The sequence below is a fragment of the Orussus abietinus genome, unplaced genomic scaffold (assembly GCF_000612105.2).
Source record: "Orussus abietinus isolate OABI.00-Male unplaced genomic scaffold, Oabi_2.0 scaffold6, whole genome shotgun sequence".
In the NCBI taxonomy this organism is placed as follows: Eukaryota; Metazoa; Arthropoda; class Insecta; order Hymenoptera; family Orussidae; genus Orussus; species Orussus abietinus.
In genome coordinates, this window is record NW_019396002.1 from 1,172,241 (window position 1) to 1,197,252 (window position 25,012).

The window sequence follows — 25,012 nt, forward strand, 5'->3', positions numbered from 1 at the left end:
AAATCCTACCAAGTCGAGTTTGATTAAAAGCACGTTCACTCTCCCTCTACCTTATATTAATCCAGCATGGAACTTCAGAATTCCTGGATCCAAAATCGAGGGTAGCAGAACCGAGTCACGATCTTTATTTACATGTTGATACTCGACGCGATACTGTTTGTCCGTTTTTTTTCCAGAATTATCAACTTGTAAATTGGATCTCCCTGATTGGATCAAGGCCGCAGTACATCGGAGCGCTACCGGGTTCATGGTGGCGTCGCTAGATGGCACCACCGGCGGGCGCTCTCGAAACGCGATATATCTCGAAGTGGATTGGGTTCGATAATTGCAAATGGTCGCTTAATAACAGATGATTGAGCCCGTGCTCGGTCTCCGGCGAGCGTTTATCTGTCAAAAGTGGGGCGAGGGGCCGGCGGTGTGACGATGAGCCGGCAAAAGCTCGTCTTCTGATCGGCCGGCGACAAGTGTCGAGAGTCGGCGGTTCGTTGCGGTCACCGTCGAGCGAAGCGCGTTGCGGGCGCGCAGCGGCGCGCGTGCACCGAGACCGAGGAGCACCGAACCGAACCTAACCTAGCAGGCGCGGCTCGAGCCGCGCTCGTCATGTGAGAGTCCAAGGACCGGGGAGTTGGAACGGACCGTTTCCCTCGGGACACCAAAGATGCCCACCGCGCGGGATTTGGCCGCGACCACCCTCCTCCTGGCCGCGCTCCTGGTGACAGGTGAGCCGACCTTTCTTCCGCTGTGCCGGCCGCTAACCGACGCCTCCCATTGGTCGAGCCGACCCGAGCGTGGTCGCGCGACCGCGCCGAGCGGGGTCACCCTCGACTAAATCAGCCGCTTCCGCTCGGGGGGCTCGACCTCTCTCTCGCACTCGCGGCGCCTCCCAATGGGTCTGTCCTTCTCAGGCGAGAACAGGAACGGACGCGTAGGTCGGACTTCCCCAGGGACAACCTTCTCGCCTTTCTCTGATTAACTGCAAGGTATATAAATCCCATGCGTCACTGCCGACGTTAATAAGCGCCTTCTCTACCGCCCATTTCCGTAATTACGCCTCCTTTTTGAAAGATTTTAAAAGTCGATACTTGTTTCTAGGTCTCTTTAAGTAGGGCTTCGATTACACACGCTTTCATTTCGGATTTTGCTTTCGTCCCTTGCGCTTGGTGAGGTCAGGTGTACCGGAAGTAGAGGCTTCGAAACGTGGCGCGGGAGTCTGGAGAGGGACTGTCTATGTCATCCTGGGAAATAATAGGTAATGGAACGATCTATCAAGGGAGATAAGCTCCCGAGGGTGAGGACTTTCGCTTTCCCGGAATCGTCGGGAAAGTTCGCGTCGCGGAAGCGGCGGACCTAAAAGTCAATCGACTGTCCTTTGAAAGGGAGATCACGGTCGATCGGTCAGCCAGTGAGGCGAGCATAAAGGAGCCTCGGTTTTCCCGTGAGTTCCATTTTCTCTCGGAAGCAGAGGTCCTTAACGCGTTGAGCGCGGATCCGATTTTGCTGAGCTTTCCGTTTAGGCGGCACAATTTTTTATATATAGGATTCTTGATGCCGTGTCAGTCCCCAGGGACTTACGCCACCTAAACGGAAAGTTCACTGTCAGTCCCCAGGGACTGACGCCGCGCTCAACGTGTTAAGGATGAAATGCTTTCTCGGTTACTTGGAGCTTCCACGTGTGCTTTTTTGGCAGCCGAAGCTGTCGAGAGTGACGATTCGCAGAGTGGAGGGCGCAGAAGAGGACCAAGAAGATCTATTCGAAGCCGAGGCGCATGAATTTTGCACATCGTGGGAAGAGTCAAGATAAGGAGAAATCTGTGCCATCGGAAACTCCAGTCACCCTGAAGATGAACATCTGGAGGGTTAAGAAACTCGGTAGAGTTTCACGCCAAGTATCGCAACGCGCATTAAGAGTAACCTGAAATTCACGGCTTGGCCCACTCTAAACACCCTGAAGAGCAACATCGGGACATTCTGGGAACTAGAGTTTCACGCCAAGAGCCAACATGTACGTCAGGGATAAGACGAAATACCGCACCCTGAAGAAACTACGGTGGAGGACATCTGGACAGTTGGCGGAACAGACGCGATGCCCACGATTTCCCAGAAAGCTCATCGACGCGATAAGGAGATAACGCGTTCGCGGGGACGAGATAGCTCCGTTTATTGCTCCTAAACAATGCCGAGCTCGCTCGCGGGGATATTTCGCCCAGCTGCGAAGTATTTCCCCTCCCCGATTTGCGGAGGAACGTCGCAGTTGCCGCGAACCAGCTGTTTTTTCCATTCGGCTTTTAGCGAACCTGCGAAACGAGCGGCAGTTTCCTTCTTTGCGGGGCCACCTGAATGACTTCGCCGAGTCGAGGCGTAAAACCGTGTTTCATTATGCAACGGAAAAATGAGGTTTCGCTGTAGAGCGCCGATCGATGAGTCTCTCTCCTTTTTCTTTTCTTTCTTTCTTTTTTTTCCTTTTTTTTCCCCCATTCCTCTTACGCCTAGCGGTTCAAAGGTTCGCTTTTTCCGTTCGCTTTCAATGCCCGCTTGCACAGATAATTCCTAAGCGCCGCCTTGTCCTCGAAATCGCCCCCGTTCGTTGAGAGTACTCTTTGCTCTTCTTTGTTTCTCTTTGTTTAATGCCTGCTTGGAGACTCGCCGCTTCCTGGTGCTAAAAATAATTCCTGCCGATATGTGCACAGGGAGCCTTCGGGAAAGTATTCAGAGTCGGTGCAGGGACGGGAAGGAGGAAAATAGAAACTTGGGGGAATGCAAAGATGCGATATGATGTAGAGGAGGAGGAGGCGAGGGACTCGGGCTCGACCGCTCCCTTGTTCAATGTTCGTGTTCATGTTCATTGCTTCCTGATTCCGCTTATTAGTTACTCCGAGGGATGCAGTGAGTCATGTCGACGCGATAGCGACTTTATTTAACATAATTACCGGCGGTTGACAATGCATAAGCGAAACTCGCCGCGGGTGGGAATATTCCAACGGGGACTGGAGATTGTTCTTGAACAAATGTGAAACAAATATTACTGCGCACCGCGATGGAGGTCCTATAATTTTCCCGCTTTTTCTTAGCGCGTATAGAAAAGTCATATTACATGGACAAAATCCTCCATCGCCGTCACAAAATTGAATAGCCAATAATGCTCGATATCAAACCCTGTAATATATATATTCTCTAAAATTACTCTATAATATTATTCTCTAAAATTAATCTGAAACGCCAGTCGATTCAAGCAAATGAGACACGATTTGAAATTGCAATTGTCATGGCCTGGAGTTCTAGAATTTTGTTCTTCGTGTAAAAAAAAAATGGAAAGAAGGAAAATCAGCAGAGGCGAGTCAGACGCATTTGGGCCATTTTCTACGGTGCGCAGATTTAATTTTTCTCCGCCCAGAGACGAGAGAATTCGGAATGACTATGCCAAGGCCGGTTTAGAGGAAAGATCTCGGTAGTTCGATTTTAAGCCTGCCACTTCCTGGAAGCATCGATAATACGGCCTAACAGATAGGCCGCTATCCAGCCGCGGTCAAGGGTCAACCGTGTATAGACGGATCTTCTATTAGATTAATGCGACACCACTTGAATGAAAAGTGCCTCCCTTTGATTTGCTGACCCGCCCTCTCGCTCGATCCTCCTCTCTGCCGGGCTTTCTCTCTTTCTCTCGCCTTTTACCAAGACGAATTTGTTCCTATTAACCGATTGAGCCAATGCTGGTGGCAGCCTCGGTTGATCTCTGCCCAGACCTACGGATGTACTCCGTGTTTCGTCGAAAAAGTCGCCTCTACTATGGAATAAACCCACCACGGATATGACATCACGAATGTGCGTAAAAACCATTAATGTATGTGGAATTATTTAGCGAATTATACGAGCCGTGATACGTAGATCGTGACTCTTTAGATTTACAGGGCACTTTTCTCATTTTTTATTAGTCTTGCTCCGCAGTCAAAAGAGCGATTTTATTCGTCTTTTCCATTTTTTTTTTTCGTTAACTTGATCCACTAAAATTGTCACTGTTCAGTGTCTACCTTATCATGCATTAATGTACATTTAAACATTTTTAAAGAGGTGCGCTATAAAACAATGAAAATTGTATGCGAATTATACGAGCCGTGAGACGTAGATCGTGACTCTTTAGATTTACAGGGTACTTTCTCATTTTATACTGCTCTTGCTCCGCAGCCAAAAGAGCGATTTTATTCGTCTTTTCCATTTTTTTTCGTTGACTTGGTTCACTAAAATTGTCACTGTTCAGTCTTTACCTTATCATACATTAATGTGCACTTAAACATTCTTAGAGAGGTGCGCTATAAAATAATGAAAATTATATGCGAATTATACGAGCCGTGAGACGCAGATCGTGTCTTTTTAGATTTCAGGGCACTTTTCTCATTTTTTATTGGTTTTGCCCCGCAGCCAAAAGAGCGATTTTATGCGTTTTTTCCATTTTTTTTTCGTTGACCATTTACTAAAATTGTCACTGTTCAATCTCTACCTTATCATGCATTAATGTATACTTAAACATTATTACAGAGGAGCGCTATAAAATAATGAAAACCGCATAAAAATCCGCCCAGCGGTTCTCGAGATTAGTTCCAACCGTCGTGCAAACGGACGCCTACGAGGGGCTATTTTATATCACGTAGAGATGAGCTGATGTGAAATTTCCGGCGCAAATGAATGTCACGGCATCTCGTAGGTCAGGATCTCGCGGAGTCGAGGGCGTCCCGACGCCCAGCTCGAGACTCTTTATCGCCGACACGCAGATGCGCCTGCAGGATGCCCAGCCCGATTACGCGACGCCTTGTCGCTTTTTACTCAATCGCCGCCTGTTTCTGGATTCAACGGATCGTTTCCAGCGAAAGCGACATTCCCAGGACGAAAACTGAACGTTGCTTTCGGCGGAAAAGCGATTTCGTTCAAGCTTTATTCCCCTCGCCAGAGTCGCCGCTTCGTCATCCGCGATCGCGTCATCGACAGCTGCGTTTTACGCGCAGCGGCAGATAACTTGGAATTTAATCGACTTTGTGACCCATGTAGAGTAAAGCTAGCACAGCTTTATCGCCCCGCCCCGTCACTCGACCACCATTATCGCCAGGCAAACATGGCGACCCTTTGTTCGAAGCAGACGCTCCACCTCGCGCTTCTCCAAGGCCGTAGCGTCCGTGCCAGCGGAGCTTCTACGCGGATTCCGTGCTCAAAGCGATAGTTCCCTTTGAGGATTTGCAAATCCCCCGGAAGATGAGCGAAAAGTCGCCCCGGAGACGAGATATGGAGCCTCGAAGTGCCGAGGTGGACCGCGCCTGACGCCTTGCCTCCCGTGGGCGCGCTTTGAGTGACGCTTCCGTTCTCTTTTGCAGGAGTCATCGGCGAGCAGCTCAGGCCCTGCGACATGAAGAATTTAACCGACTCGTGCGGCCCCAACGAGAGCTGCGTCCTGAGGAACGGCTCGAGCACCGCCCGATGCGAGTGCAAGCGAGGTTATGAGTTTATCAAGGGCGCCTGCACGTTCGTCGCGTCGACGATACCGATCATCGTCGATCCCACTACCTCGAAGCCGGAAACGAAGCCAAGTTCCGGTGGTAAGATCCAGACCGTAAGACCAAATCGATTTATTTCCTGAGTCTTTTGACGAAGACCTGAGAGAATATCGAACCCCTCGTTATCTCGTCGCGTGATTCTTCCTAACAACCGCTGTGAAGAGGTCGATGGCTAACGGCGTACTCTTGCTCTTTTTTCTGCAGGCAGCTCCGTAGCGGCTCATCTCCTAGTGCCAGTTTTCCTCATAGTTATCGCCTGCTTGGTGTACGTCGGCGCAAGGCGGTACAAATGGCTGCAACGATTCCAGCAGTACCGACAGAATCGTTACGGCAACGTCCTAGTCACGAGAGAGGACGACGACGACGACCCGCCGCTCGCGTAGGATTCGCAAGATGGCCGTCCGAGGAACGGGTTCTGATTGGTGGAACGATATCGGTCGGCGACAGCCCATTGGCCGAGTGGACTCTTCCTCCCCTCTTCTGGGATGCGAGGACTCGCAGGGACTCTGAAGACTTCGAATATCCGCAAGAAATTACCATTTCTCCGCTTCTACCGGTCTGGGGTATTTCTACAGCCGCGTGCGTCTTGTATATATTCCCCATCGTCTAGGGGAATTCCTTTCCCTTAGGGGGGAAGTCCTGCAAGCGTGCTCTTAGCGTGAGGTGCAGGCATCGTGTCGGAGGAAGAGCAAGGGAAATTACCGACGAGCAAATTTGAACTTGGTCTTCGTCTTTGTCTTGGTTCTTGGAATGTCCAGTCTTTGTTTTAACCTTGCAAATATATGCGGGACCTGGAGAAGTTCGAGGTTATGGCCAAGAAACGGTTTTGCTCGTCCGGAATGTTAGCCTCGGTTGTACCTGGGATCGGATGTCTCTTTTTTTTTCTCTATAAGCTAGCGTCAGGATATTTGTCATTTCGGGCTCGGCGGAATGGAAACCCACCCGGCGCTTGCGAAATGGCTTCTTCCAGCGCCGATTCCGCCACGAGAGTCTAGATTTCTATTTACGGACGCCCGGCGGTTATGCCTCGACAAGGCCATCCGGCGTCACTCGCGCCGAGGGCTGAATATTTTTTACCGATCGATACTAGATAAGCAGGTCCTCGAACATGAACTCTAATCAATTCTCAAAGTTGAATGTGTACTACCCCGAGGCGCGAGCAAAAGGATACGCCACCCCGGACGATTGGAAGAAACGTCTTAAAAATCTCACCTAATGTTCGACTTTCCATTTCGAATATCGCCGCAAGAATAACGAGAGGGAACTCCAAAGATTTGGAATTCTTCAAGCGGGAGAAATAGCGAGGCCGTGTAAATTTAAGTTGAGATTTGTCTTTTTATTTGCGGGAAAAAGAATTTCTTTCCCTCTCCTAAGGCGGTTGTAATTCCCACTAGAGGTCTTCTCGAGTAAATTCACGTTTCGTATCATTTCCTGGAGATGTACTTCGAGTCGGAGATGTGTTTTTGTCCAAAATTCGGAGAGGCGTTCCTCGAGATAGAAACGTCGAGTCGAAACTCGGCTCGTCCTCCTGTAATATAAGCCGACATTGTACATATACGTAATCTCGGGACAAACGTCGTATATTATATTCGCTATCTACGAGCATAATCTTGCCAGGTAATCAAGTAATCGTTTAAGCGCCATTAACTGGTTAAGAGAGGAGCTGCTTCCCTCTTTCCTCGTTGACCTCTCGACGCAATGGCGAGAGGCCGATCGCACCGGTTCTCGTTTCGATTAATTACCGATTACTCAACCGACCATTAACCGATCGATTACACGTCGATACATCATCGTGCACGAGAGAGCGCAAAAACAAACGTCGCATTTAATCCTGATAAGCGCTCGGGTCGCAACTGCTACCGACTCGGAGCTATGTTATAAAATTTGGTTTGTTTCTTACTATTATTAAAAAAAAAAAAGTGCTACATGTAAACGTAATCTTTTCGATCTAAGGTTTAAGATAGGTCGGAGGGACTCAGGCCTGATTTATTTTAACCGAAGAGTTGACCAAACGAACCGAGAATGTTGGAAAGTGTTCTGGTGCGAGGCGGCCTCGAGAAACCTATTCTTCTACTCGGTCCTTTTGTACAAATCTACTTTGAAACTAAGCCGGAAGGAAAGAGCGGCGAAAGACCTACCAAATTCTGTAATTTCCGGAGCGTATCGCAGTCATCGGCGAGGATTACGAAAAGGTGCGACTAGCGCCCTTGACACTCTCTTCTTCGTCCTCGTTCTTAAGCTGGACACGTTTTACCTTTTGGGGCGACCCCGATGGCTTCGTTGCGCTCGTTCTCGTGATTTCTCTTGCGGTCTGATCCGCGGAGTGCCGAGGACGTACCGTTACGTAATTTATTTTCTTTGTAAAATAGTAATAAACGTCGTGAAAACTGTTTCCTTGGCGCCGTTATCTCAACAACCCTTCGTTTCTGCCATTCGATGGAGATTTTATTCGCGCGACTTCTTACGTCTTTCTACCACCACAGTACTCGACGGGGAAGGTTGTTCTCTTCAAATTGGACTCTCGTCTTCCTGTGTCTTCCTACGTTGACTTCCGCAGGAGCATCATGAGTGCACGAGCCGCCAACGGCGAATGGTAGATGGTACCGTCATCGCGAGTGCGCGAGCTCCTATCAGAAATTCGTTGCGCCGCCCTTGGGGGCAAAAAACGGTGAAAGCTAACGTACGAAACCAGAGGGCAGCACAGAATGCGATCGCACGATCCTGCCCGTAAGCAATCTCCCAACTCATCTCTGTCTGTCTCTGGTAGCAGGTTGCAAGTACGTTAGCCGCCCGCACCAGTCAGCAGGGGGTAGCACAGGATGCGATCGCGCCACCCCGACCGTGAGCAATCTCCCAACTCATATCAGGTTGTTATTCCCAAACAGAAGTATTGTTAAATAATTCTGAGATATTTTAGAAAATGTGACATGTACGGAAAGAAATAGACCATTTCAATAATGGATTTATCACGTTACCAAAAAGTTTTGCGCGTGGCACAGCAAGGATGGTCGCAATGGAGCCGTAGCAAAGAGGTTATGTCACGCCGGCGTTTGGGGATTGTGAATTACAGAACAAGCGTCAGTCAAAGTATTAAGCCAATGAATGAACAATCAAAAGAGGATGAAATGTTGGATATTAGTCTTGCGAACATTGTTAAATATGAGGAAAATAATAAAATCGATATGCTAATGAGGAAAGGGTCCAAAGCAAAACGTGTAAAAGTCTCTTCGACAGAACTGGAGATCGCCAAATGTAGTCACAAATTTTTGCCGAATACAGATCCATTCACCGCAAAAGATAGTTTAACAGATTTCAATGAAGATGAGCCTGAGGATGGTCTCTTGAATCTGACGGACAAATTTCCACATGCCCTGGAGACGGCCACCGAGGACATGTCTTACATTGGTCCATATTTCCCAAAGTCGTATAATTCAGCAGCTTATGCCGATCGCTCTCCATCCATACAGAAGCTTGTTGACTTAGGAGTAAACGTGTACAAATTAGAACACTTTCCAGACCGAATTCAACTTCTATTGCAATTAGACATTGAACAGGATATGAAACCTTACATACAGTTCCTGCACGACTGTGGAGTACCTGCAGATTCTCTTGGTAAATTTATTACAATGAATCCTATGATCTTTAAACAAGATCTGGATGACCTTAAGACAAGAATCAGATATTTAAGGGCTCATGGATTCGATGTACCAATGATATCGCGAATAGTTACTGCAAATCCCTATTGGCTTCTGTTATCGACAACACGGATAGATAGGCGATTGGGTTACTTTCAAATGGAATTTAAGCTCAGTGGACAAGAAGTTAGAAAACTCACAGTAAAGCGACCACGACTAATCACTTACAATATGAACCACATTAAAGAAAATACATTTGCGGTTAGGGAAGAGATGGGTTTCGAATTATGGCAGACCAAGATGGTTCTAATGAACAAGCCAAAATTATGGACAATGCGTAAGTTAATATTTCTACTGGCCTGTTTCTTTATAAATAGGCTGTGGCAATAAACAAACTCCTTCGTAACAGGTAAAAGCATGTGTAATTGTGTAAATATGGGTAATCATTTTCAGGAAGAACAAATATCGTCGACTGCTTTGACTACGTGCACAATGTAATGAAAATACCTCATGAACTGCTTGCAAAGCAACCAGATATTTTAACGTTTAGGAAGGAACGTGTAATTCAGAGGCACAAATTTTTAGCCCTGCTTGGTCGTAACCAGTACGATCCTTCAAAGCCAATGTACGTTGCTCCAAAAACCCTGGTTATTGGGACAGACCTTGAATTTTGTCAAAACGTTGCACGTGAATCGATCCAGACTTACAATGACTTTCTAAGAACATTGTAATCCTAGAAAGGCAATTTCTTTTGACCTTCGAATACTGCATTAAAAGAGCTACAATTTGTAAATAAATCTTGAATGTTTAAGATCCAACTTCTTTTTTTTTTTATTACAACAACCATGGTTTCCTTATTTAATTTACATTTGCACGTACTTGTAATGTCCATTCGCCTGCGTAATACACATATTCATTTAATTGAGATAAATTCTAATAAAATTATATTCAGATCTCCAGTCAAATTAAAGTGTATCTTACAAAATGAAACGTCAATACCGTGTTCTCTTAGGTGATAAAAATGTTTAATTCTTATAGATTTCCACAGTCTTCGGTATGCAAGGCATGAATATCTTACAAGTTCTTGGGAACCAAAAACTTTGCTGGAAAATGTACTTCTTCCAAAGCATAGAGGAACTCTAAAGAGTTCATTAAAACTTATCACTGGCTCAATGATTAATTCATTAGATTCACTTTGTAATCGCACTCACATTGTTCGTATTCACTCTGCATAAGTTACAAAGTTTTGCAAGCACTCGAAGACACCTTTGTAGCCAATGGATTTTAGGTAGATCTACCTGTTAATACGCGCTGCTAGAAGAAACAAGGTCCTAACTAAATTTCCCTAACTCCTCTTTCTTCTGTATCACTCGACTAGAGTGGTAGAGGAAAGTATCGAAAAGTCCAGCGACTGTGAATACTCCGCCTATAATTGCACAGACATTTGTGGCAAAATGCTCGAAGGACTTTTTGGTCTCTGTATATTTGACCATCAGTGGACTTAGTTCGTAACTGAAGAACAATCCTGCCATTCCAGGCTCTGCTGAGAACAACGAAACAGGCCTGTAGTGTCTTGTCACAGAGAACTGATTCGTTAACAATGTAGACCCATCTGAACGTACATAGGTTGTCGGAACAATCTTTATGTAATACTGGAACATCATTGCACCTGTGAAATAAAATATTTCTGTAAAATCATTGACAGAAATTATACAATGATAAAAATTAGTTGATTCACAAAGTCACTTATTCTTATTTGCCCCTCAAAAAGTGCTAATTACAAAGGGCTAGAATTCCACTTTAAAATTAATGTACGCTTAGATATTAAATAGAACCTGTAATAAAAGTAACATCATTTTATAGCTTGAATAAGCCTTCGTTTGCCTCCTCTCTATATTACTACGTTCATGACTACGAAGTCGTCTGTCCTCATTTCTTGGTGGGAGAGGGGAGAGAGATAACTAACATGGCGACCTGCTGATACAAAAAGGCTGGAAGAGCGAACGGCCTTTTATCAAAAGGCTTAGAAATAAATCTACAAGTCGGTTTTAAAACCTGAGGAAGGAAACAAAGTGAGTTCTGAAATATTACGATCAACTCTGCTTCAAGCTCCGTGTTGTCTGAATGGCCTCGTGAGCTTGAATATTTAACTAAACTTCTTAGTCTAACCTAACTTTTCGCCGCACTACAAATATGTTTATTGACGGCAAAAATAGAGATTGGCGTAAATAGGCAATTCATAGTCTACTCGAACGCAGAGGTTATAGTTTCGTTCGAAACTGCGTAAATTAAGGTGAAGTTATGTGTTTCCGGATATTTAATATATATGTTAAAGTCAATTAGATTATTGTTAAATCATGCAAATTTCTTTTTGTTCCGATAAATGCTTAAGTTTGATATGTTTCTAGGTTACAATGCCTGTGGTACCTGGTGGAGGTTACCAACAGCAGGGCCCATCATGTTTCGAAAGGATGAAACTAGGCTTCATGATCGGTTTCTGCGTAGGCATGGCCTCAGGTGCACTGTTTGGCGGTTTCTCTGCTCTTAGGTAAATCTAATAACTGTCTAAAGGTGCAATTTTAATCTTTCATATAATGCGATTCTGTTTCTAGGTACGGCATAAGAGGGAGAGAATTGGTTAACAGTGTGGGAAAAGTAATGCTCCAAGGTGGAGGAACCTTTGGAACCTTTATGGCAATTGGTACCGGTATACGGTGCTAGTTGTTTTCCCTATCCAAAACTTTTCCTTAGGCGAGTGGTTGGTTGTAGTACCAATGGTGTATTGTTAATTTCTTAAAGAAAAAATCTTATAGTAACAAGACATACCTTCTGAAGCGACGACTGTTGTGTCATCCATCGGATTTGTCTTGCCTGGAATATTCAGGCCAAAACTAAGATGTCGAATCTTGTGGGTCATGTTAAATTGGTATGACGAGTATGGCTGAACGTCGTGTACTGAAAGTATTATGTTTGTTATGCTAAAAATTCATAAATAAATATTTGTCATATGCAAATGAAGTACTACATGCTATACGATGTAGAATATTAATTTTTTTTATATCCACCATCAATTTTAAAGGTGTTATTTAGGTTTGGTAGTATTGACAGACAAACCGTGTACATGACTGACTGAAAAACTGTCTCCTGGTGCGATATGAAAGCTTCCACCGATTCGATTGACTTCCATATATCCATAGATTTGACAGCCTTCCGTGAAAGCATTCTTTATCTTCTCTACTGATTTGTCGTGTTGACATTGTTTAAACAGCGACAAATCTGGAGTTGCCCACTTCCTCATTCGATATGCCTCTTTTACATCCTCGCATGTGTTACAGCATCTGTAAAATTTATTACCTGATCCTCTAAGACTTTATATTTTAAAGATCATTTTCTGAATATAATCAGTACAAAATACTTACAGAATTCCATGCGATTCGTTTGCTGCTCCATAGCAGTCACCACATGTCTTTTCAGTAGCATTTTCTACAGTCTATAAAAGTAGTTAATTATTTTTTTTAGCAGTTCTCTTATTATTATATATTGAAAGTAAAGAATAACTACCTGAGTTGGTTTCATTGTATTTGTATGGTCTTTTATATCTGCGATAAAAAGGATTAAAGAATCAACCGTCTTCATTTACATATTAAACCTGAAATTAAATTATTTATACTTACCAGTTTTTTTAGGATCTTCAATGGGATTTCCATTTAAGTTCAGTCGCCTTTTATAAATATTATGTTCTATGTGCAAATGCTGTTCCCCCATAGTGTCCATAGCATCTAATGATAATACTAGAAAGAAAAAATAATTTTGTTACCTGACGTTAACATGTAATGTAAAAAATTCTCAATAAAGATGTTCACCTACAGTCACAAGAGATGGACGACACGATAATATCAAGATTTATTCGTAATTTAGATCCTCTAGAAGTATCCACAAAGAGTTCCTCTTTTAAGCTCGGAGTTAGGTAATCTCTTACTTCGCCTATAAAGAGCGCAGTCATGATAATTGTACTTATTATTGTCACTGAAACAACATAATGAAATTTATTAAAAATAAGGAAGAAGGTTTATGCACATATCAGACGTGGATAATTTTGTCATTTGAACAGCAATAAAATATTATTTAAAATCTTTCGCAAAGACGATCTACTTGCTAAATTTAACACGAATTAAGGAAAAGTACAGTAGAAATGCAACTTATGGGTACGAGCATTTTTTTAACCACCGACGGTAAAATTTTGAGGTTAACCTTGAAATTCGCTTATGCAGTTGAGCAGAGCAGACGAATTCAATACGTCGAAACGTGAAAATGAATTTCAATCGAAAACTAAAACATCTTTGAAGCAGATGCAAATAAACACGAGAATATATTTTGGAAAATTAAGGAAAAATGTTAAAGAAATGAACGATGTTGACAGCATGCCTTGTCAAAGGAGTGAATGAAATCGACTCTGTTTTTTACCGATAGCGCCGCCGAACGTCTTCACACTGTAATCCTCAAGTGTCTTTGGATACGCATCAAAGCGTCGTAATTTTCTCAAAATGTTCATCGCCGATTAGACAATAAAATCAGTGCGAGATCCCCTTTTGAAAACTTGAACCGACGACTGGTGCCACGACGCTGACGGGGCTTGCGCCAATGAGCGCCAATCAGAAACTGATTAAGCTCCGGTTACTCGGCTTGTCAGATCAACGTCATTTAATTTTTCCACAGAACTGCCAACCGTAAATTATCCCTATCAACACGAATCCCAAAATTGCTAGGGATTTTTGGTTGTATATTAAAATCCTAGACTAGCAATGCTAGTTTCCATCCGCGAAATGCTACCATCTAGCGTCCACGCGTCGAAACTGTAGACCAGTGTGAACCACTTAGCATGGACACTTTTCCAGTTGCAGAGGGTAATTTGAAATAGCGGAGAATATGCCCATCCATAAGACTGAAATTCAATTTATTACGATGACATTTATATACACTTTATCAGGCATTAATCAATGAAACAAAATTGAAAATTCAATAACCAATGGACGTTCGATATATTGAATGTAAAAATGTCAAGAAACTTATTTGAGCAGCCTTTTATAAATTCTGGAAAAGGTCGCGCGAACTGGCACACAGTGGAATGTTTAACAAATCTTTATTCGTCCCCTGCATCGCGAAGGGGGGATTCTTTTTGGGGCAGATGCACAGTGGTTGCAATTGTTTTCGGCTCAAAACTCTCCCCGTTCCTCTCGGTACAGTCCTGCGGTCGTAGAAAATACGTGTACGTAAATAACAAATCTATTCTTCCCTTAACTACTTCGTTAGCGTAGGTCTTCGGTTCACGAAACGCCCTTCTCAAGGAACACTCGCATTGTTAAGGCACTCAGTGCCAGGAATATCTTTTTAGGGCCGATCGAGGAGATCCGAAATTGAGCGCGCGAAATTAGACGATCGCTTTCCGGGAAATCAACCGAACAACGGGGAATTAATTTTTAAACGGGCTTAACGGTAGAACATACAACGAAAATACAAACTATCTTAAAGGTAGTTGGACGGCGGTTTAATGTTTTCGGTCAGCCCGTCGATTTGTGACATCCTCCAGTCGATGATGGAATTGTTTCAACAATGTCGACCGGCTGGCCAGAAATTAATACGTCTAATCAACTAAAATCTAATTCTTGTACTTGCAGCTAAAACGACACGTAATCAAATTCTCTCGTCTCTTAATCGCAATTAGATCATTAGTCACAGTATCAGCTCTTCTTCGTCAACGATGTCTGCCCTGAAGAAGACTTGTTTCTTGCACATCTTTATCATTATTTTTTTATGTCTCACCACGTTTCACTCCTGTTATTAATTTCTCAGGTCTTCTGTATCATTTTAGTATATCCAACTGACAGGGACCCATTGATGTTCCGTAGCTAGAGCGTCCAAAGCCGCCACGACTTGTCGGAAAGTGTGGTCGAAGTCCTCGTTGACGATCACCAGGTCGATGTATTTTTCGTAGGCCCTCTGTAGAGCTGCAGACTCCTCCAGGGTGTTCTTCAAGTCGTCCTCCTATGTCACGAAAGGCATACTTTAAGTAATTCTGTCTGTTATCAGTGTTCAAAAAATTCTGGCGACCAAGTGGCGAACTAGGGCATTCCCAGCGATTACAAAACTTAATTGTTTAACGATTAACAAAGTAAAACGTGCCGTACGAACCTCATATAACGATGCCAGGGATTCCAGGGTTCGGGCCCTTCTCGAGCTGAATCTGATGGAGCTCTGACGGTCAAACTAGCCAAAGCCAACATCAAAATGGGAGTCCAAATTAAAAAATGCAGGACATCGAGCTAATACGATACGCTGTTGTATAGGATTTCAAATCATACACTGATCAGCAAGTCGAGATTTACTCTACGGGAGGTCTTACCCCGGTTGAAAAGTAAAACGGTCTCTGGGGGGAATTTTGGATGCCAATGAATTCTACGAGAAACGTCAAATTTTACCACATGGAGGAGGTCAAGCTGAGGGCCTTTATGATACAAGCGTGCAAAATAAGATAAAAAAAAAGAGAGAGAAACAAGGGGGAAGTTACGCTATCACGAACAATTAGACACAGTACGCTCATACATTACAATTTTGAAAACGAAATGTCTCAGAGGTTCAGTTTTTACGGTCAATTTCAAATGTTATCGTGTTTCTGATGAGACGGTGGTCGATGAAAGGATCGAACAAGCCAGAGGATTCTTTTTTTACTTGTCTCCTCGAGTTGTAGATTTTTAAAAAATACTGGTGAAGTCTCACCGTAAGATTTCGGCTACTCGCTCCTGTGGATCTCCCGAGGTCGTACAGACTCTTCAGCTGCTCCATTCCGGGAGCGGCTATGAAGATCACGTACGGTTTGAATTCGGTACTGTTGTGGAGGATCTTCAAGGCTGCTGGGCTGCAGTCCAGCACGCACATTTTCCCAGCAGAGATGAGCTCCCTGACAGAGTCCAGTTTGGTTCCGTACAAGTGGCCACCGTGTTCACCGTGCTCCAGGTAACGGTGCTCTCGAATATCGTCTTCCATCGATTCACGATCGGTGAACCAGTAGCTCTTGCCGTCCTCTTCAAGTACTCTAGGAGGCCGCGAAGTGTCTACAAAACGAGGTTGAAATGATTAAAGGTTGCTGAGAATTTTCGGAAATTCCGGGCGTTCACATTTAGCGATGAGCAAAGTCAATCTTGGGTTCAGGTCTTGGTCTTGATCTTGCAAATGTGGTTTTACATTCGGTTTCAATTATCAAGATCCAAGCTGCAAGACCAAGATGGATGTTTCTTATCACTAGGATTCGCGTTTATAAATATTTACAAGGCACGATGGTTCCAAATCTCTCCGGGTCGCTGTTGATCAACCTGTTCTTCAGGGTCCTCCTGCCGACTCCTCGTGGACCGACCAACGCCAGAGTCTTACGCCTAAACGGCGGCATTCTTGCGACCTCCTCATAAAGCAAAAGTTCCGCACCGTCGAATTCTCCGTTCGACTTGGACTGGTACATCTTCCGCTTCTTCTTCTTGGATATCCTCGTGCCACATATACTGATCTTGTGCACGAAGTCGGCTTCAGGAGGGACGAAGGCTTTCCTTCTCTCCTCCAGCTCCAAGGACGGAATCAATCCTGGAGGACCCAGACCTTCTCCTTCGACCTTCCTGGCTTGCCACCAGTTTGGGTCAGCCTGATCCACGATTTGAAGGTAGTCACCTTTCATGAACGGCAGTCCGATCTCTTTACAAGGAAGCAACGTGTCCTCCGCAGGGTCGTAGTCAAACAGCGCCCTCATGTAGCACTAAAAAACATTTACGTTGTCATCTACTTCAAGGTACCATTATTTAAACATTAATTTATAAACAGAAAATAAATCTACCGTAGACTTCAGAGGCCTGTTCCCGTCCGACGAGATCCCAGGTGCAAGCTTCAGGGATAAATTTTCTTTGGCATCTTGAATTGCGATTTGCAACTCTTCAGGGTCGCGGACGCTCTTCCCGTTCACTTCCAGGATCACTTCTCCGACCCTGACGAGTCCTTGTCGAGCCGCAGTGCTTCCTCCGAGGATCCTGGCGATTATTAAATTGCCTGCTTCGTCCACTTGGACGGTCAGACCCTGAAGAAAGGCAACGATCGATAAGTACTGTCGATCTTAAATATCTTATACGTCCTGTAAAAATTCCAAAATTTTTCTCAGGATTACCAGGGGCTCTTCAGGGTGCCTTCGAAGACTGACGACCCTGATGGCCTCCGTCTTCTCGTCCGAGGGCATCGCCACAGATTTAGGAGCAGCTCTTTCAGGATTCTCCCTTCTCTCGGCTACCGCGTCGTGGGACTCCAAAAGCGCCTTAAAGTGGGATCCCTTTAGCAAGTTCACCAGCTCCTTTGCAAGATCCTGACGAGTGTTCCGCAGGTCGTGGCAGACCACGTCGACGATGTCGCAGACGGAACGGCAAATCGGCTCGACGGAGGCTGGGGGTTCCTCCAGGCGTTCCTGGACCTGGGGACAAAAATCATAAGGATGTCAATTTAATTCCTACATTGACGTATTAATGAGTTCTAATTGAACATAAAGGGAGTGCGATATCGGGCCCTGGCATTGCTGGGGAGACCACTGTTGACGAAATGCTTTTTGCGTCGCGTGGGCGGAAACTGGGCCACCTTTATGGGTGAATAATGGACGACCTTTAAATGGACCCACTTTAAATAACAATGACGAGCTCCCTGAGATATAGCACTTTCAGGTCTGTCCAGAAGTCTTCCCTAGGTTTACTTCGTCCTCCTTTAAATTAGCTCCACCCTTTCTACCAGTCGTGCAACGATTTCCTTTCGTCCCAGTAATTGTATCAGATCAATGTACAATATTTAACCAGACAACAGACCTCCTGGATGTCGTGACTCCGTTATTTGCATTCTGGAAATAATTATACGATCATGTGCACGCGAGCGCAGTTACAGGAGCATTATTGACTCGTGCCCCGGAGTAATAAGCTCCATGGAATCCAGGGAAACATATAACGACCGGTTTCCCTGTCCGCGGTAAACAATAAAATTTATTTTCCCTGGTTGGACCAACATATACTCTCCACGGGCATATACACTCGTTGAATACATACACTCCATGAACATCGGAGCGCGGCTTTCGACTTTCACTTCCAGACGCCGACCGTTAACCTCGTGGTCTGCCGTTAATTTTCCGTCTCTCCTCGTTCCCTTTTCCAGATTTTCGCGAGTGGTTCCCATGGCCGCAATAGGCAAGCCTTTTCCCCTCGATTTCCGGGGATCAATCGTTAATCCACTTCCCGTGAAACCTGGAAGATCCAAAATGTCCGCCGCCACTTCTGGGCGGCCATTTTGGATGACGTCACGTGGTCCCTATTTCCCAACCGTTCCGCCGCGCCCCCTTAAGCGGCATTTTGGCGGAACCTGTTATTTCCCTCTTTATCGCTAGTTTTTCATCTTTTATCCGGCCCTTATTTTCCCTCTTTTTTTAATGGTATTACGCGAGGTTTCACTTTTTAGAATTCCCTGGGAACGAGTTCGGATGGCGCGCCGCTGTTCGTCTCACCTGAGTTCACCTGGCGAACGGAGTTCCTCCAGGTTCTAACGGACTAATCGGTGATCCGGAGAGGTCGACGTTCCGACTCGAGGTATCGATTAGTTGTACGAAGCGGGGAAGCCCTCGCGGGAGCTCAAGCCGGGCTTCGGGACCGCCGCGTCGAGAAAACTGCCGCGCCTACTGTTTCTCCTGCGCAGGGACGGCGGTTTCTGAAACAGGTGGGGGACCCACGGGGCCGGCCTTCTCCCGGTATGCAACACGCTCCGCTACATCGCGCAGGGCCGACACGGCGCCTCTCGTATGGGGATTCATTGGGGCCCCGTAATGGATCTAACAGGTGAAGACGAAACTTCGACTTGATATATGAGAAAAACATCGAATCGATATAAGACAAATAATAAAGGCTATTTGATTCGTAATTTTAACAAAATTCATACTATAAATACACCTTTCTTTCTCGGCGTTAAAATATTTTCATTAAATCTTCCGTTAAAATATTATTTTTAATCGCCGCTAAGGGCAGACGCCAAAAGGAAGCCTACGTTAAGACACAACGGAATGATGAAGAACACCTGCCACCGTGATAATTTTCACGAAGTCGTAACCGTGAATATTGATATTGTTCATCGGTGAGTTTTGGGTTCACTTAAAATAGAATTTTACCCCTCTGATTATTTCTAGCGTCAACAGGTGTTCCATAAGAAGCGCTAACTCGTTTGAAGACGTTCCAACCCGATAAGGTAACGCGATCCTGAATATTTTTCATTAAAGGGTTGTTCGAAAAGAACCAAGGCGTCTCGATGATGATAAAACGAGAACCCCAAAAAAAGCATAATCAATAGGGATTAATGATTGTTTTCAGGTTCTCGTGGAGTTCTTTTTCTCCTTTTCAAGCCACTCCTGATATTACGCACCTACCGACCCACTTGGCTGGATTTTAACTACTCCCCTGACCTACCGTGAGAATTGATTGCGCTGGCAGGCACCGGCTCGAGCCGACAAGCCGAACAATGCTTTTCTTTACAAATAATTGCCTTTTCCAGCCCCCATCTCTTGACTTCGCAGACGCGTTCCAAATATACCCGGTGGACGGCACGCGCCACGTGGGAAACCACGTGGGAACACTCTGGAAGAATCCGGGACGCCGAGTGTTGAGGCGATCCATCATGCTCGCGGAATCGCGAGAAAATGGAAATAAGAACGAGAAGTTGAAGGGGCTCGTCGGAGTGATACCAACGTTCTCTAGCATCAAGATTTACGGCCTCCTTCATCAAGATGTAAACCCGAGCCGCGGTCTCTTTATCTTTAATGATATATATTTATATTTGTTTATGATACCGCGAAAGCTTCTCTTAAAATCACAGCGTTTCGTATCTCTATCTGTAATACCCCCGCTGCAACTCGAATTGCAGATTCCTCATATAATAAGTACTTTTAATTATTTTTCATTCTTTCCTTTCATTTAAAATGGGTATGTAAAATTATTGAGAGATGCAGGGAGGTTCGGAGAGCATCTTTAATATTTTCTTTCGAGCCCTGTGGTATTTCACGCCGTCCAAATATTTTCCACATGGCGCCGTTCCAACGCGCTTCTTCTTCGCCCGTCCCTGACGCGCTCGTTGCCTCTCTCTCCCACTAGTTGGGGCGCCGTCGCTCCGTCTCTCTCTTGCCCTCGTCCGACCACTTCCTCCACCGCGGAGGCGCAGCTCGCGCCAAGACTCGGCGGTCCTGACCTGCCAATTGACACCGGGATTGCAAGGTCCCGGCAAATTGACAGGATGACCGCTCGTGACACAATCATCCGTGGCTCGCGAACGACGCATGCGACCGCACTATTTCCCATCTCTTTCTCGCTTTCGCGCGTTCTTGCGGCCTGACGTTTCCACTTTGATAAGACTCCTCGCTAATTGCTCCATTAGCTCTTCCAGAGTCTTGAAGAAGGAGTGGCTCTTGGCGCCCTAGTAGATAGACGCACAGATTTGACCTGCACTCTGACTGGGTGGTCTTGCCCTATATTATATAATAAATATTAATATTAATCATCTGAAAGAGCGATTTGGCACTCGTGTCTCAAAACGCTCAAATTTGCCCTGCACTCTGACCGGGTGGTCTTGCCCTGTATTTCATAATAAATATTAATATTAATCATCTGAAAGAGTAACTTGGTACCCTCGTCTCGAGCCGTCTTTTCTTTTACGGTAAATATTAAAATTGATAATTTGGTTATTTTTTTTTCAAGTTTCGAATTTAAGCATATCTTGAGTCGATCTCGCAGACGGATGAGTTCCGCCCGATTTGGCGTTTTACCTGAGCCCGTTCCAGGTGGAATGTGGGCTTGGCAGGTGAGAGGGGACTCCACGTGTTCACGTATACAGGGTGTCCATGTAGGCGAGTCACGTCGTCTTCTTAGGCGGAATTTCATATTCTGAACGAATCCGCTCCCTATTTATACCCCTGGTGCATTCTCGACATCGAGGGACCTTTGTTTTAGGTGCGTTGAGAATAATTGTCCTGCATTGTTCATCAGCTCCACCCTGGTTAATGTTGTTAAATCCGCAGATGGGAGTGCAAGGTCTTCTTTTTCTTCGTCGACGTGCATCCCGATGACGGACGTCGCGTGCACCTCCCAAGAAATCTGGCGGAAATCTCAATAAGAAGGAGCCGTTATGGAGGACGAAACGACCGATTTAACGGGCCCGTCGATCGTAGGATTTAAGTAGCGAGAGTAACTCGTTGTGTAAGCAAACACCGCCTATTCGCGTCGAAGGCGTCGCATCAAAGCGCCGGTGCATCCTGCTGCACGGTTTACGTCCTGGAATGATGCACCGGAGTACCACGAGAAACGCCCTCCGCTTCGTGTGTAATTTATCAAAATTTTTACAGACACTGCAAACGTCTTTTCAAACCAACCAGCCAAATATATTATCTCGAGGTTCCCCAAATTTCAGAAGATCCTCTCCAAGTTCGCGTGTAAATTCAAAAAGGTCCCAAAATCCACTTCTTGCGACTTAACGAAACATATATTAATTAATAATACACTCCCTGGCATTGTTGGTCACTATTGAAAATTTCATATAAGCATGGAATTATCATTAGAAAAAAAAAAAGAAATTCATTGCGAAGGAAAAATATTAAAGTACCTCGGGGCGTTTATGGAAATTCCTGATTTCATTGGATTTATTCCTGATTTGCATCGTGGTATATTTGTAGGTGCCACGAGGTCGGGAAGGTGTCTAGGTGGTACTCACTTTGACCAGGGAGGCGACGACAGGGCTGTCGAGGAGGCCCTTCAGGAAGAGGAGGTCCGTGTCGTCGGCCACCTTGCCGAGTTCCTCCAGGTTCTCGCGGACGTGCACGAATGCAGCTGGAACAGTCACGGGACACTCTTCCATAACTGGACAACGAGGGTGGAGAGGAGGGACACGGGGAACGCGACGCAACGGAGGCCACCCTCTGGTCGCCGCATGCACCCCCGGGTGTGGCCGAATCGATTTCCTCGGCTACAGGTGGCAAAGGACGAGCGCATCCACGCCGCGATCGGCGCTCCTTCGAAGCCTCTTCGAGGTCTAGGAAGCTCCTTACCCTAAGAGGTAACCGACCTGGCCATTTCGAGGTCGATCCATGGGGTCAATTTCAATAATTTCAGATCTTCCGCAAGGTCCTAAATGAATATCTCAAGGAATATTAATACTCCATAACGGAGTCACTCGTTACGGCTCCGCGCCTCGACCCTGAAGAACTGGACATATTACGTCTTCGACGGACGTTTAATACCTGTCCCTAATTCGCGGTAGCCGAAGGTCTTTGCTTAGGAGCATTAATTGAGTTAGAAGGCGTGGCAGGAATCTGGGGTAAAAGTACTAATTGTAAGTGCAGTCCTAGTTTCAGATTTGTAGGACGAGAGAAAATTGGGTTGCTTCACAACTTCACGGTCGAATTTTTCTTTCAGGCATTCCCATACTTAAATGAATAAAAAAAATAGATCAGCTGTTTCAGGGTATTGGTATATTATTAAGTTTGTTAATTAGTGCGTGGTTGGGTATCGTTGCGAAAAATATGTCGAAAGTTAACGTTTGAGCTTCTTTTATAAATGGAACCTGATAATTAGGGTTGCTAATTCATTCAGAGAAATTGGTCTTGCCATTTTCAGGGGTTGCGTGTCAGGTCTCTACCTTATCCGCACTCCTAGCAACGATTCGCTCGAGTTGGCGTCCCTATGGTTGCCATGGCAACCCCCTGCGACTTAAGAACGCGGACCGAGGGTTGCCCGGATTTATGGTTATGCATTGCTCCAAATAGGACCGATTTCGATTTATATGTCGATGAATTTATAGTTTCCCTTGATAGGTTAGAACTGAAGCGAGGTAAAGTGGTAATGCAGATAGGGTGACCGAGGGTTCCTCCTTCGGCTTATCAGCTGTGGGTGATTATGTCACGAAGATGGGGAGAACGGTCGTCGACTCCCACTTTGCGAATTCCGTGAGAAGTGCTCGCCGGCAGAAATAGAACGAAAATAGAAAACGACTTTATGGGTGAGAGCTTTTTGAAGAATGGCCGCCCGACGCGTGTCTGAATTTTTTTTTCTTATTTTTTCCTTTTCCCCCTTTTTTTTCTTTTCGGAGTCTGTCACGTCGGAATTCGCCGCGACTATTTCCAAGCCATTTTCCAATCGAGTTCTGCAAACAGGCCCGGAATTCGAATGCAAGATATTTCGCGTAGGCGGTCCATTTGTTTGGATCGGGAATCTCAGATAAACTCAGGAGAAACCGAAAGCTCTGGGAAATTTGTTTATCGTACCGTTATCGACCTGGTGAACTTTTGCGCCATTCATGGCGTCCATGCTGGCCAACAGATGACGGTCCTCCACCTTGTCCTTCCTCCCGAAAAACACCATTTTTACGGGATCCCGACCCTGACGCTGGCTTAGAATTTTCCGAAAACCCGGGAAAAATTGAGAGTTCCCGAAAACCTTCGCAACTCATCGAAATTTATCAAATTCGTCTCACTCTTCACCCTTTTCAAACATTTATTTATCATCTACTCGTTACTTTCCGATGCATTGAATCCACTTTAACTTATGGTCATATCTTTGGCACTTATTACCTCCGGTTTTATATTATATTAATAATTCCTCGCACGTGATTTATTATCTACTTTGATATTTATCCAGTTGAAAATTCTCGTGAATTTTGCTTGATATCAACGCCGTTTTTAACGTGTGAATTTAAATGGATTAATCGTTGCAACACAGGAGGCCTTCGATTTTTATTAATAATTTACCGTACGTGATTTGTTATTTATTTTGATATTTATCCAGTTGAGAATTCCCGTGGATTTTTCTTGATATCAACGCCGTTTTTAACGTGTGAATTTAAATGGATTAATCGTTGCAACACAGGAGACCCTCGACGTTCACCCGAGGCCGGACCTGCGGCGAATGAGAACACTGAAGAGCACCTGCTCTTCAGGGGTTTTCAGGCCCACAACACACGACCGAATGCAGAAGTCACGAGGCCCAAGTCGAAGGAAATGTAAGCGATACGGTCCCCACTGGAGGTGGCAGTCTTAAGGCCCGTTCACAAGTATATAGAACAAGTACATGACACGCGGAGCGATGTTGGGTTACACGAGACACGCGATATTCTCTTCAGGACCTCTCAGCAATGTCACCCATCTACGCAGGTATCACTTAACTCGCGTAATTCCCCTCTAAGTGCGTATTCCTTCGAACAAAGGTGCTCCTTTGAATTTTAGAGCCTTCTTCAGGGTCTTCTTCAGGGCCGAATCGCTCTTCCGAGGGAAATTCCGAAGTTAAAGGCGAAGTTATACCGAACGAGGTATGGCGCGTGAAAGTGGACGCGGGTTCTTTTTTTCACTCGCTCAGAATGCGAATGACGTCGCGATTCTTGAAGAACCGTTCACAACGTGCCCCAAGAATCGAAGATCTTTCATTGAGGAATTCATCGAGCGATTTTTACGGGCAAATAATTGTTACGTATTTTTATTATTTTTTTTTCCTTTTTTTAAGGGTCGGTTGTTGGGGAAAATTATCGAAGGGGGATTGGGGAGGGCCTTAAGATTTGGAATTTGCGGCTGGAATTTCGAGAATTTTTACGTCTTCAAGGACCTCGAGGCGAACACGCGCGAAAACGCTCGCGCGAGAACTACCAGAGAGATCTCCGGTGAAAGATGAGAGGAAGGAGCAGCTGGTCCAGGTTAACGGAGCGGGGAGATGGTCCAGAGGTGGGAGAAGAACCGGGATGAGGACCAGCACAGGGCTGTTT

At 45.2% G+C, this 25,012-nt stretch overlaps 5 protein-coding genes across 8 annotated transcripts; 3 read left to right on the forward strand and 2 right to left on the reverse strand.

The window, feature by feature from the left end:
• The first annotated feature begins 345 nt into the window (after positions 1 to 345).
• On the forward strand, positions 346 to 7,929 carry LOC105694186. 3 transcript variants are annotated; one of them, XM_012414617.1, is made up of 4 exons: positions 346 to 719; positions 1,093 to 1,249; positions 5,358 to 5,579; positions 5,742 to 7,929. In XM_012414617.1, the coding sequence occupies exons 2-4, from the start codon at positions 1,228 to 1,230 to the stop codon at positions 5,918 to 5,920; spliced, it is 423 nt and encodes a 140-aa protein (XP_012270040.1). In that variant the 5' UTR covers positions 346 to 719; positions 1,093 to 1,227; the 3' UTR covers positions 5,921 to 7,929. The 3 variants fall into 3 exon arrangements, with proteins under 3 accessions (XP_012270040.1, XP_012270037.1, XP_012270039.1); XM_012414616.2 differs by lacking the exon at positions 346 to 719 and adding an exon at positions 751 to 980; XM_012414614.1 differs by lacking the exon at positions 1,093 to 1,249.
• A 419-nt stretch (positions 7,930 to 8,348) lies between these two features.
• LOC105694211 (transcription termination factor 3, mitochondrial) lies at positions 8,349 to 9,990 on the forward strand. Its single transcript, XM_012414668.1, has 2 exons — positions 8,349 to 9,509; positions 9,626 to 9,990. The coding sequence occupies exons 1-2, from the start codon at positions 8,495 to 8,497 to the stop codon at positions 9,901 to 9,903; spliced, it is 1,293 nt and encodes a 430-aa protein (XP_012270091.1). The 5' UTR covers positions 8,349 to 8,494; the 3' UTR covers positions 9,904 to 9,990.
• On the reverse strand, positions 9,979 to 13,881 carry LOC105694212 (endoplasmic reticulum-Golgi intermediate compartment protein 3). The gene is made up of 8 exons (XM_012414669.2): positions 13,637 to 13,881; positions 13,040 to 13,198; positions 12,847 to 12,963; positions 12,734 to 12,771; positions 12,592 to 12,662; positions 12,287 to 12,510; positions 11,999 to 12,127; positions 9,979 to 10,841 (listed from the first exon to the last, which is right to left on the reverse strand). Exons 1-8 carry the CDS (start codon positions 13,722 to 13,724, stop codon positions 10,504 to 10,506), a joined length of 1,164 nt encoding a protein of 387 aa, XP_012270092.1. The 5' UTR covers positions 13,725 to 13,881; the 3' UTR covers positions 9,979 to 10,503.
• LOC105694213 (reactive oxygen species modulator 1) lies at positions 10,877 to 12,203 on the forward strand. Of its 2 annotated transcripts, none has more exons than XM_012414670.2 (3): positions 10,877 to 11,244; positions 11,581 to 11,720; positions 11,785 to 12,203. In XM_012414670.2, exons 2-3 carry the CDS (start codon positions 11,587 to 11,589, stop codon positions 11,891 to 11,893), a joined length of 243 nt encoding a protein of 80 aa, XP_012270093.1. In that variant the 5' UTR covers positions 10,877 to 11,244; positions 11,581 to 11,586; the 3' UTR covers positions 11,894 to 12,203. The 2 variants fall into 2 exon arrangements, with proteins under 2 accessions (XP_012270093.1, XP_012270094.1); XM_012414671.2 differs by lacking the exon at positions 10,877 to 11,244 and adding an exon at positions 11,261 to 11,465.
• A 415-nt stretch (positions 13,882 to 14,296) lies between the features above and the next one.
• On the reverse strand, positions 14,297 to 24,797 carry LOC105694210 (MAGUK p55 subfamily member 2). Its single transcript, XM_012414667.2, has 8 exons — positions 23,526 to 24,797; positions 21,977 to 22,092; positions 17,373 to 17,669; positions 17,049 to 17,285; positions 16,496 to 16,970; positions 15,947 to 16,281; positions 15,362 to 15,436; positions 14,297 to 15,214 (listed from the first exon to the last, which is right to left on the reverse strand). The coding sequence occupies exons 1-8, from the start codon at positions 23,620 to 23,622 to the stop codon at positions 15,038 to 15,040; spliced, it is 1,809 nt and encodes a 602-aa protein (XP_012270090.1). The 5' UTR covers positions 23,623 to 24,797; the 3' UTR covers positions 14,297 to 15,037.
• Between the last annotated feature and the right edge of the window lie 215 nt (positions 24,798 to 25,012).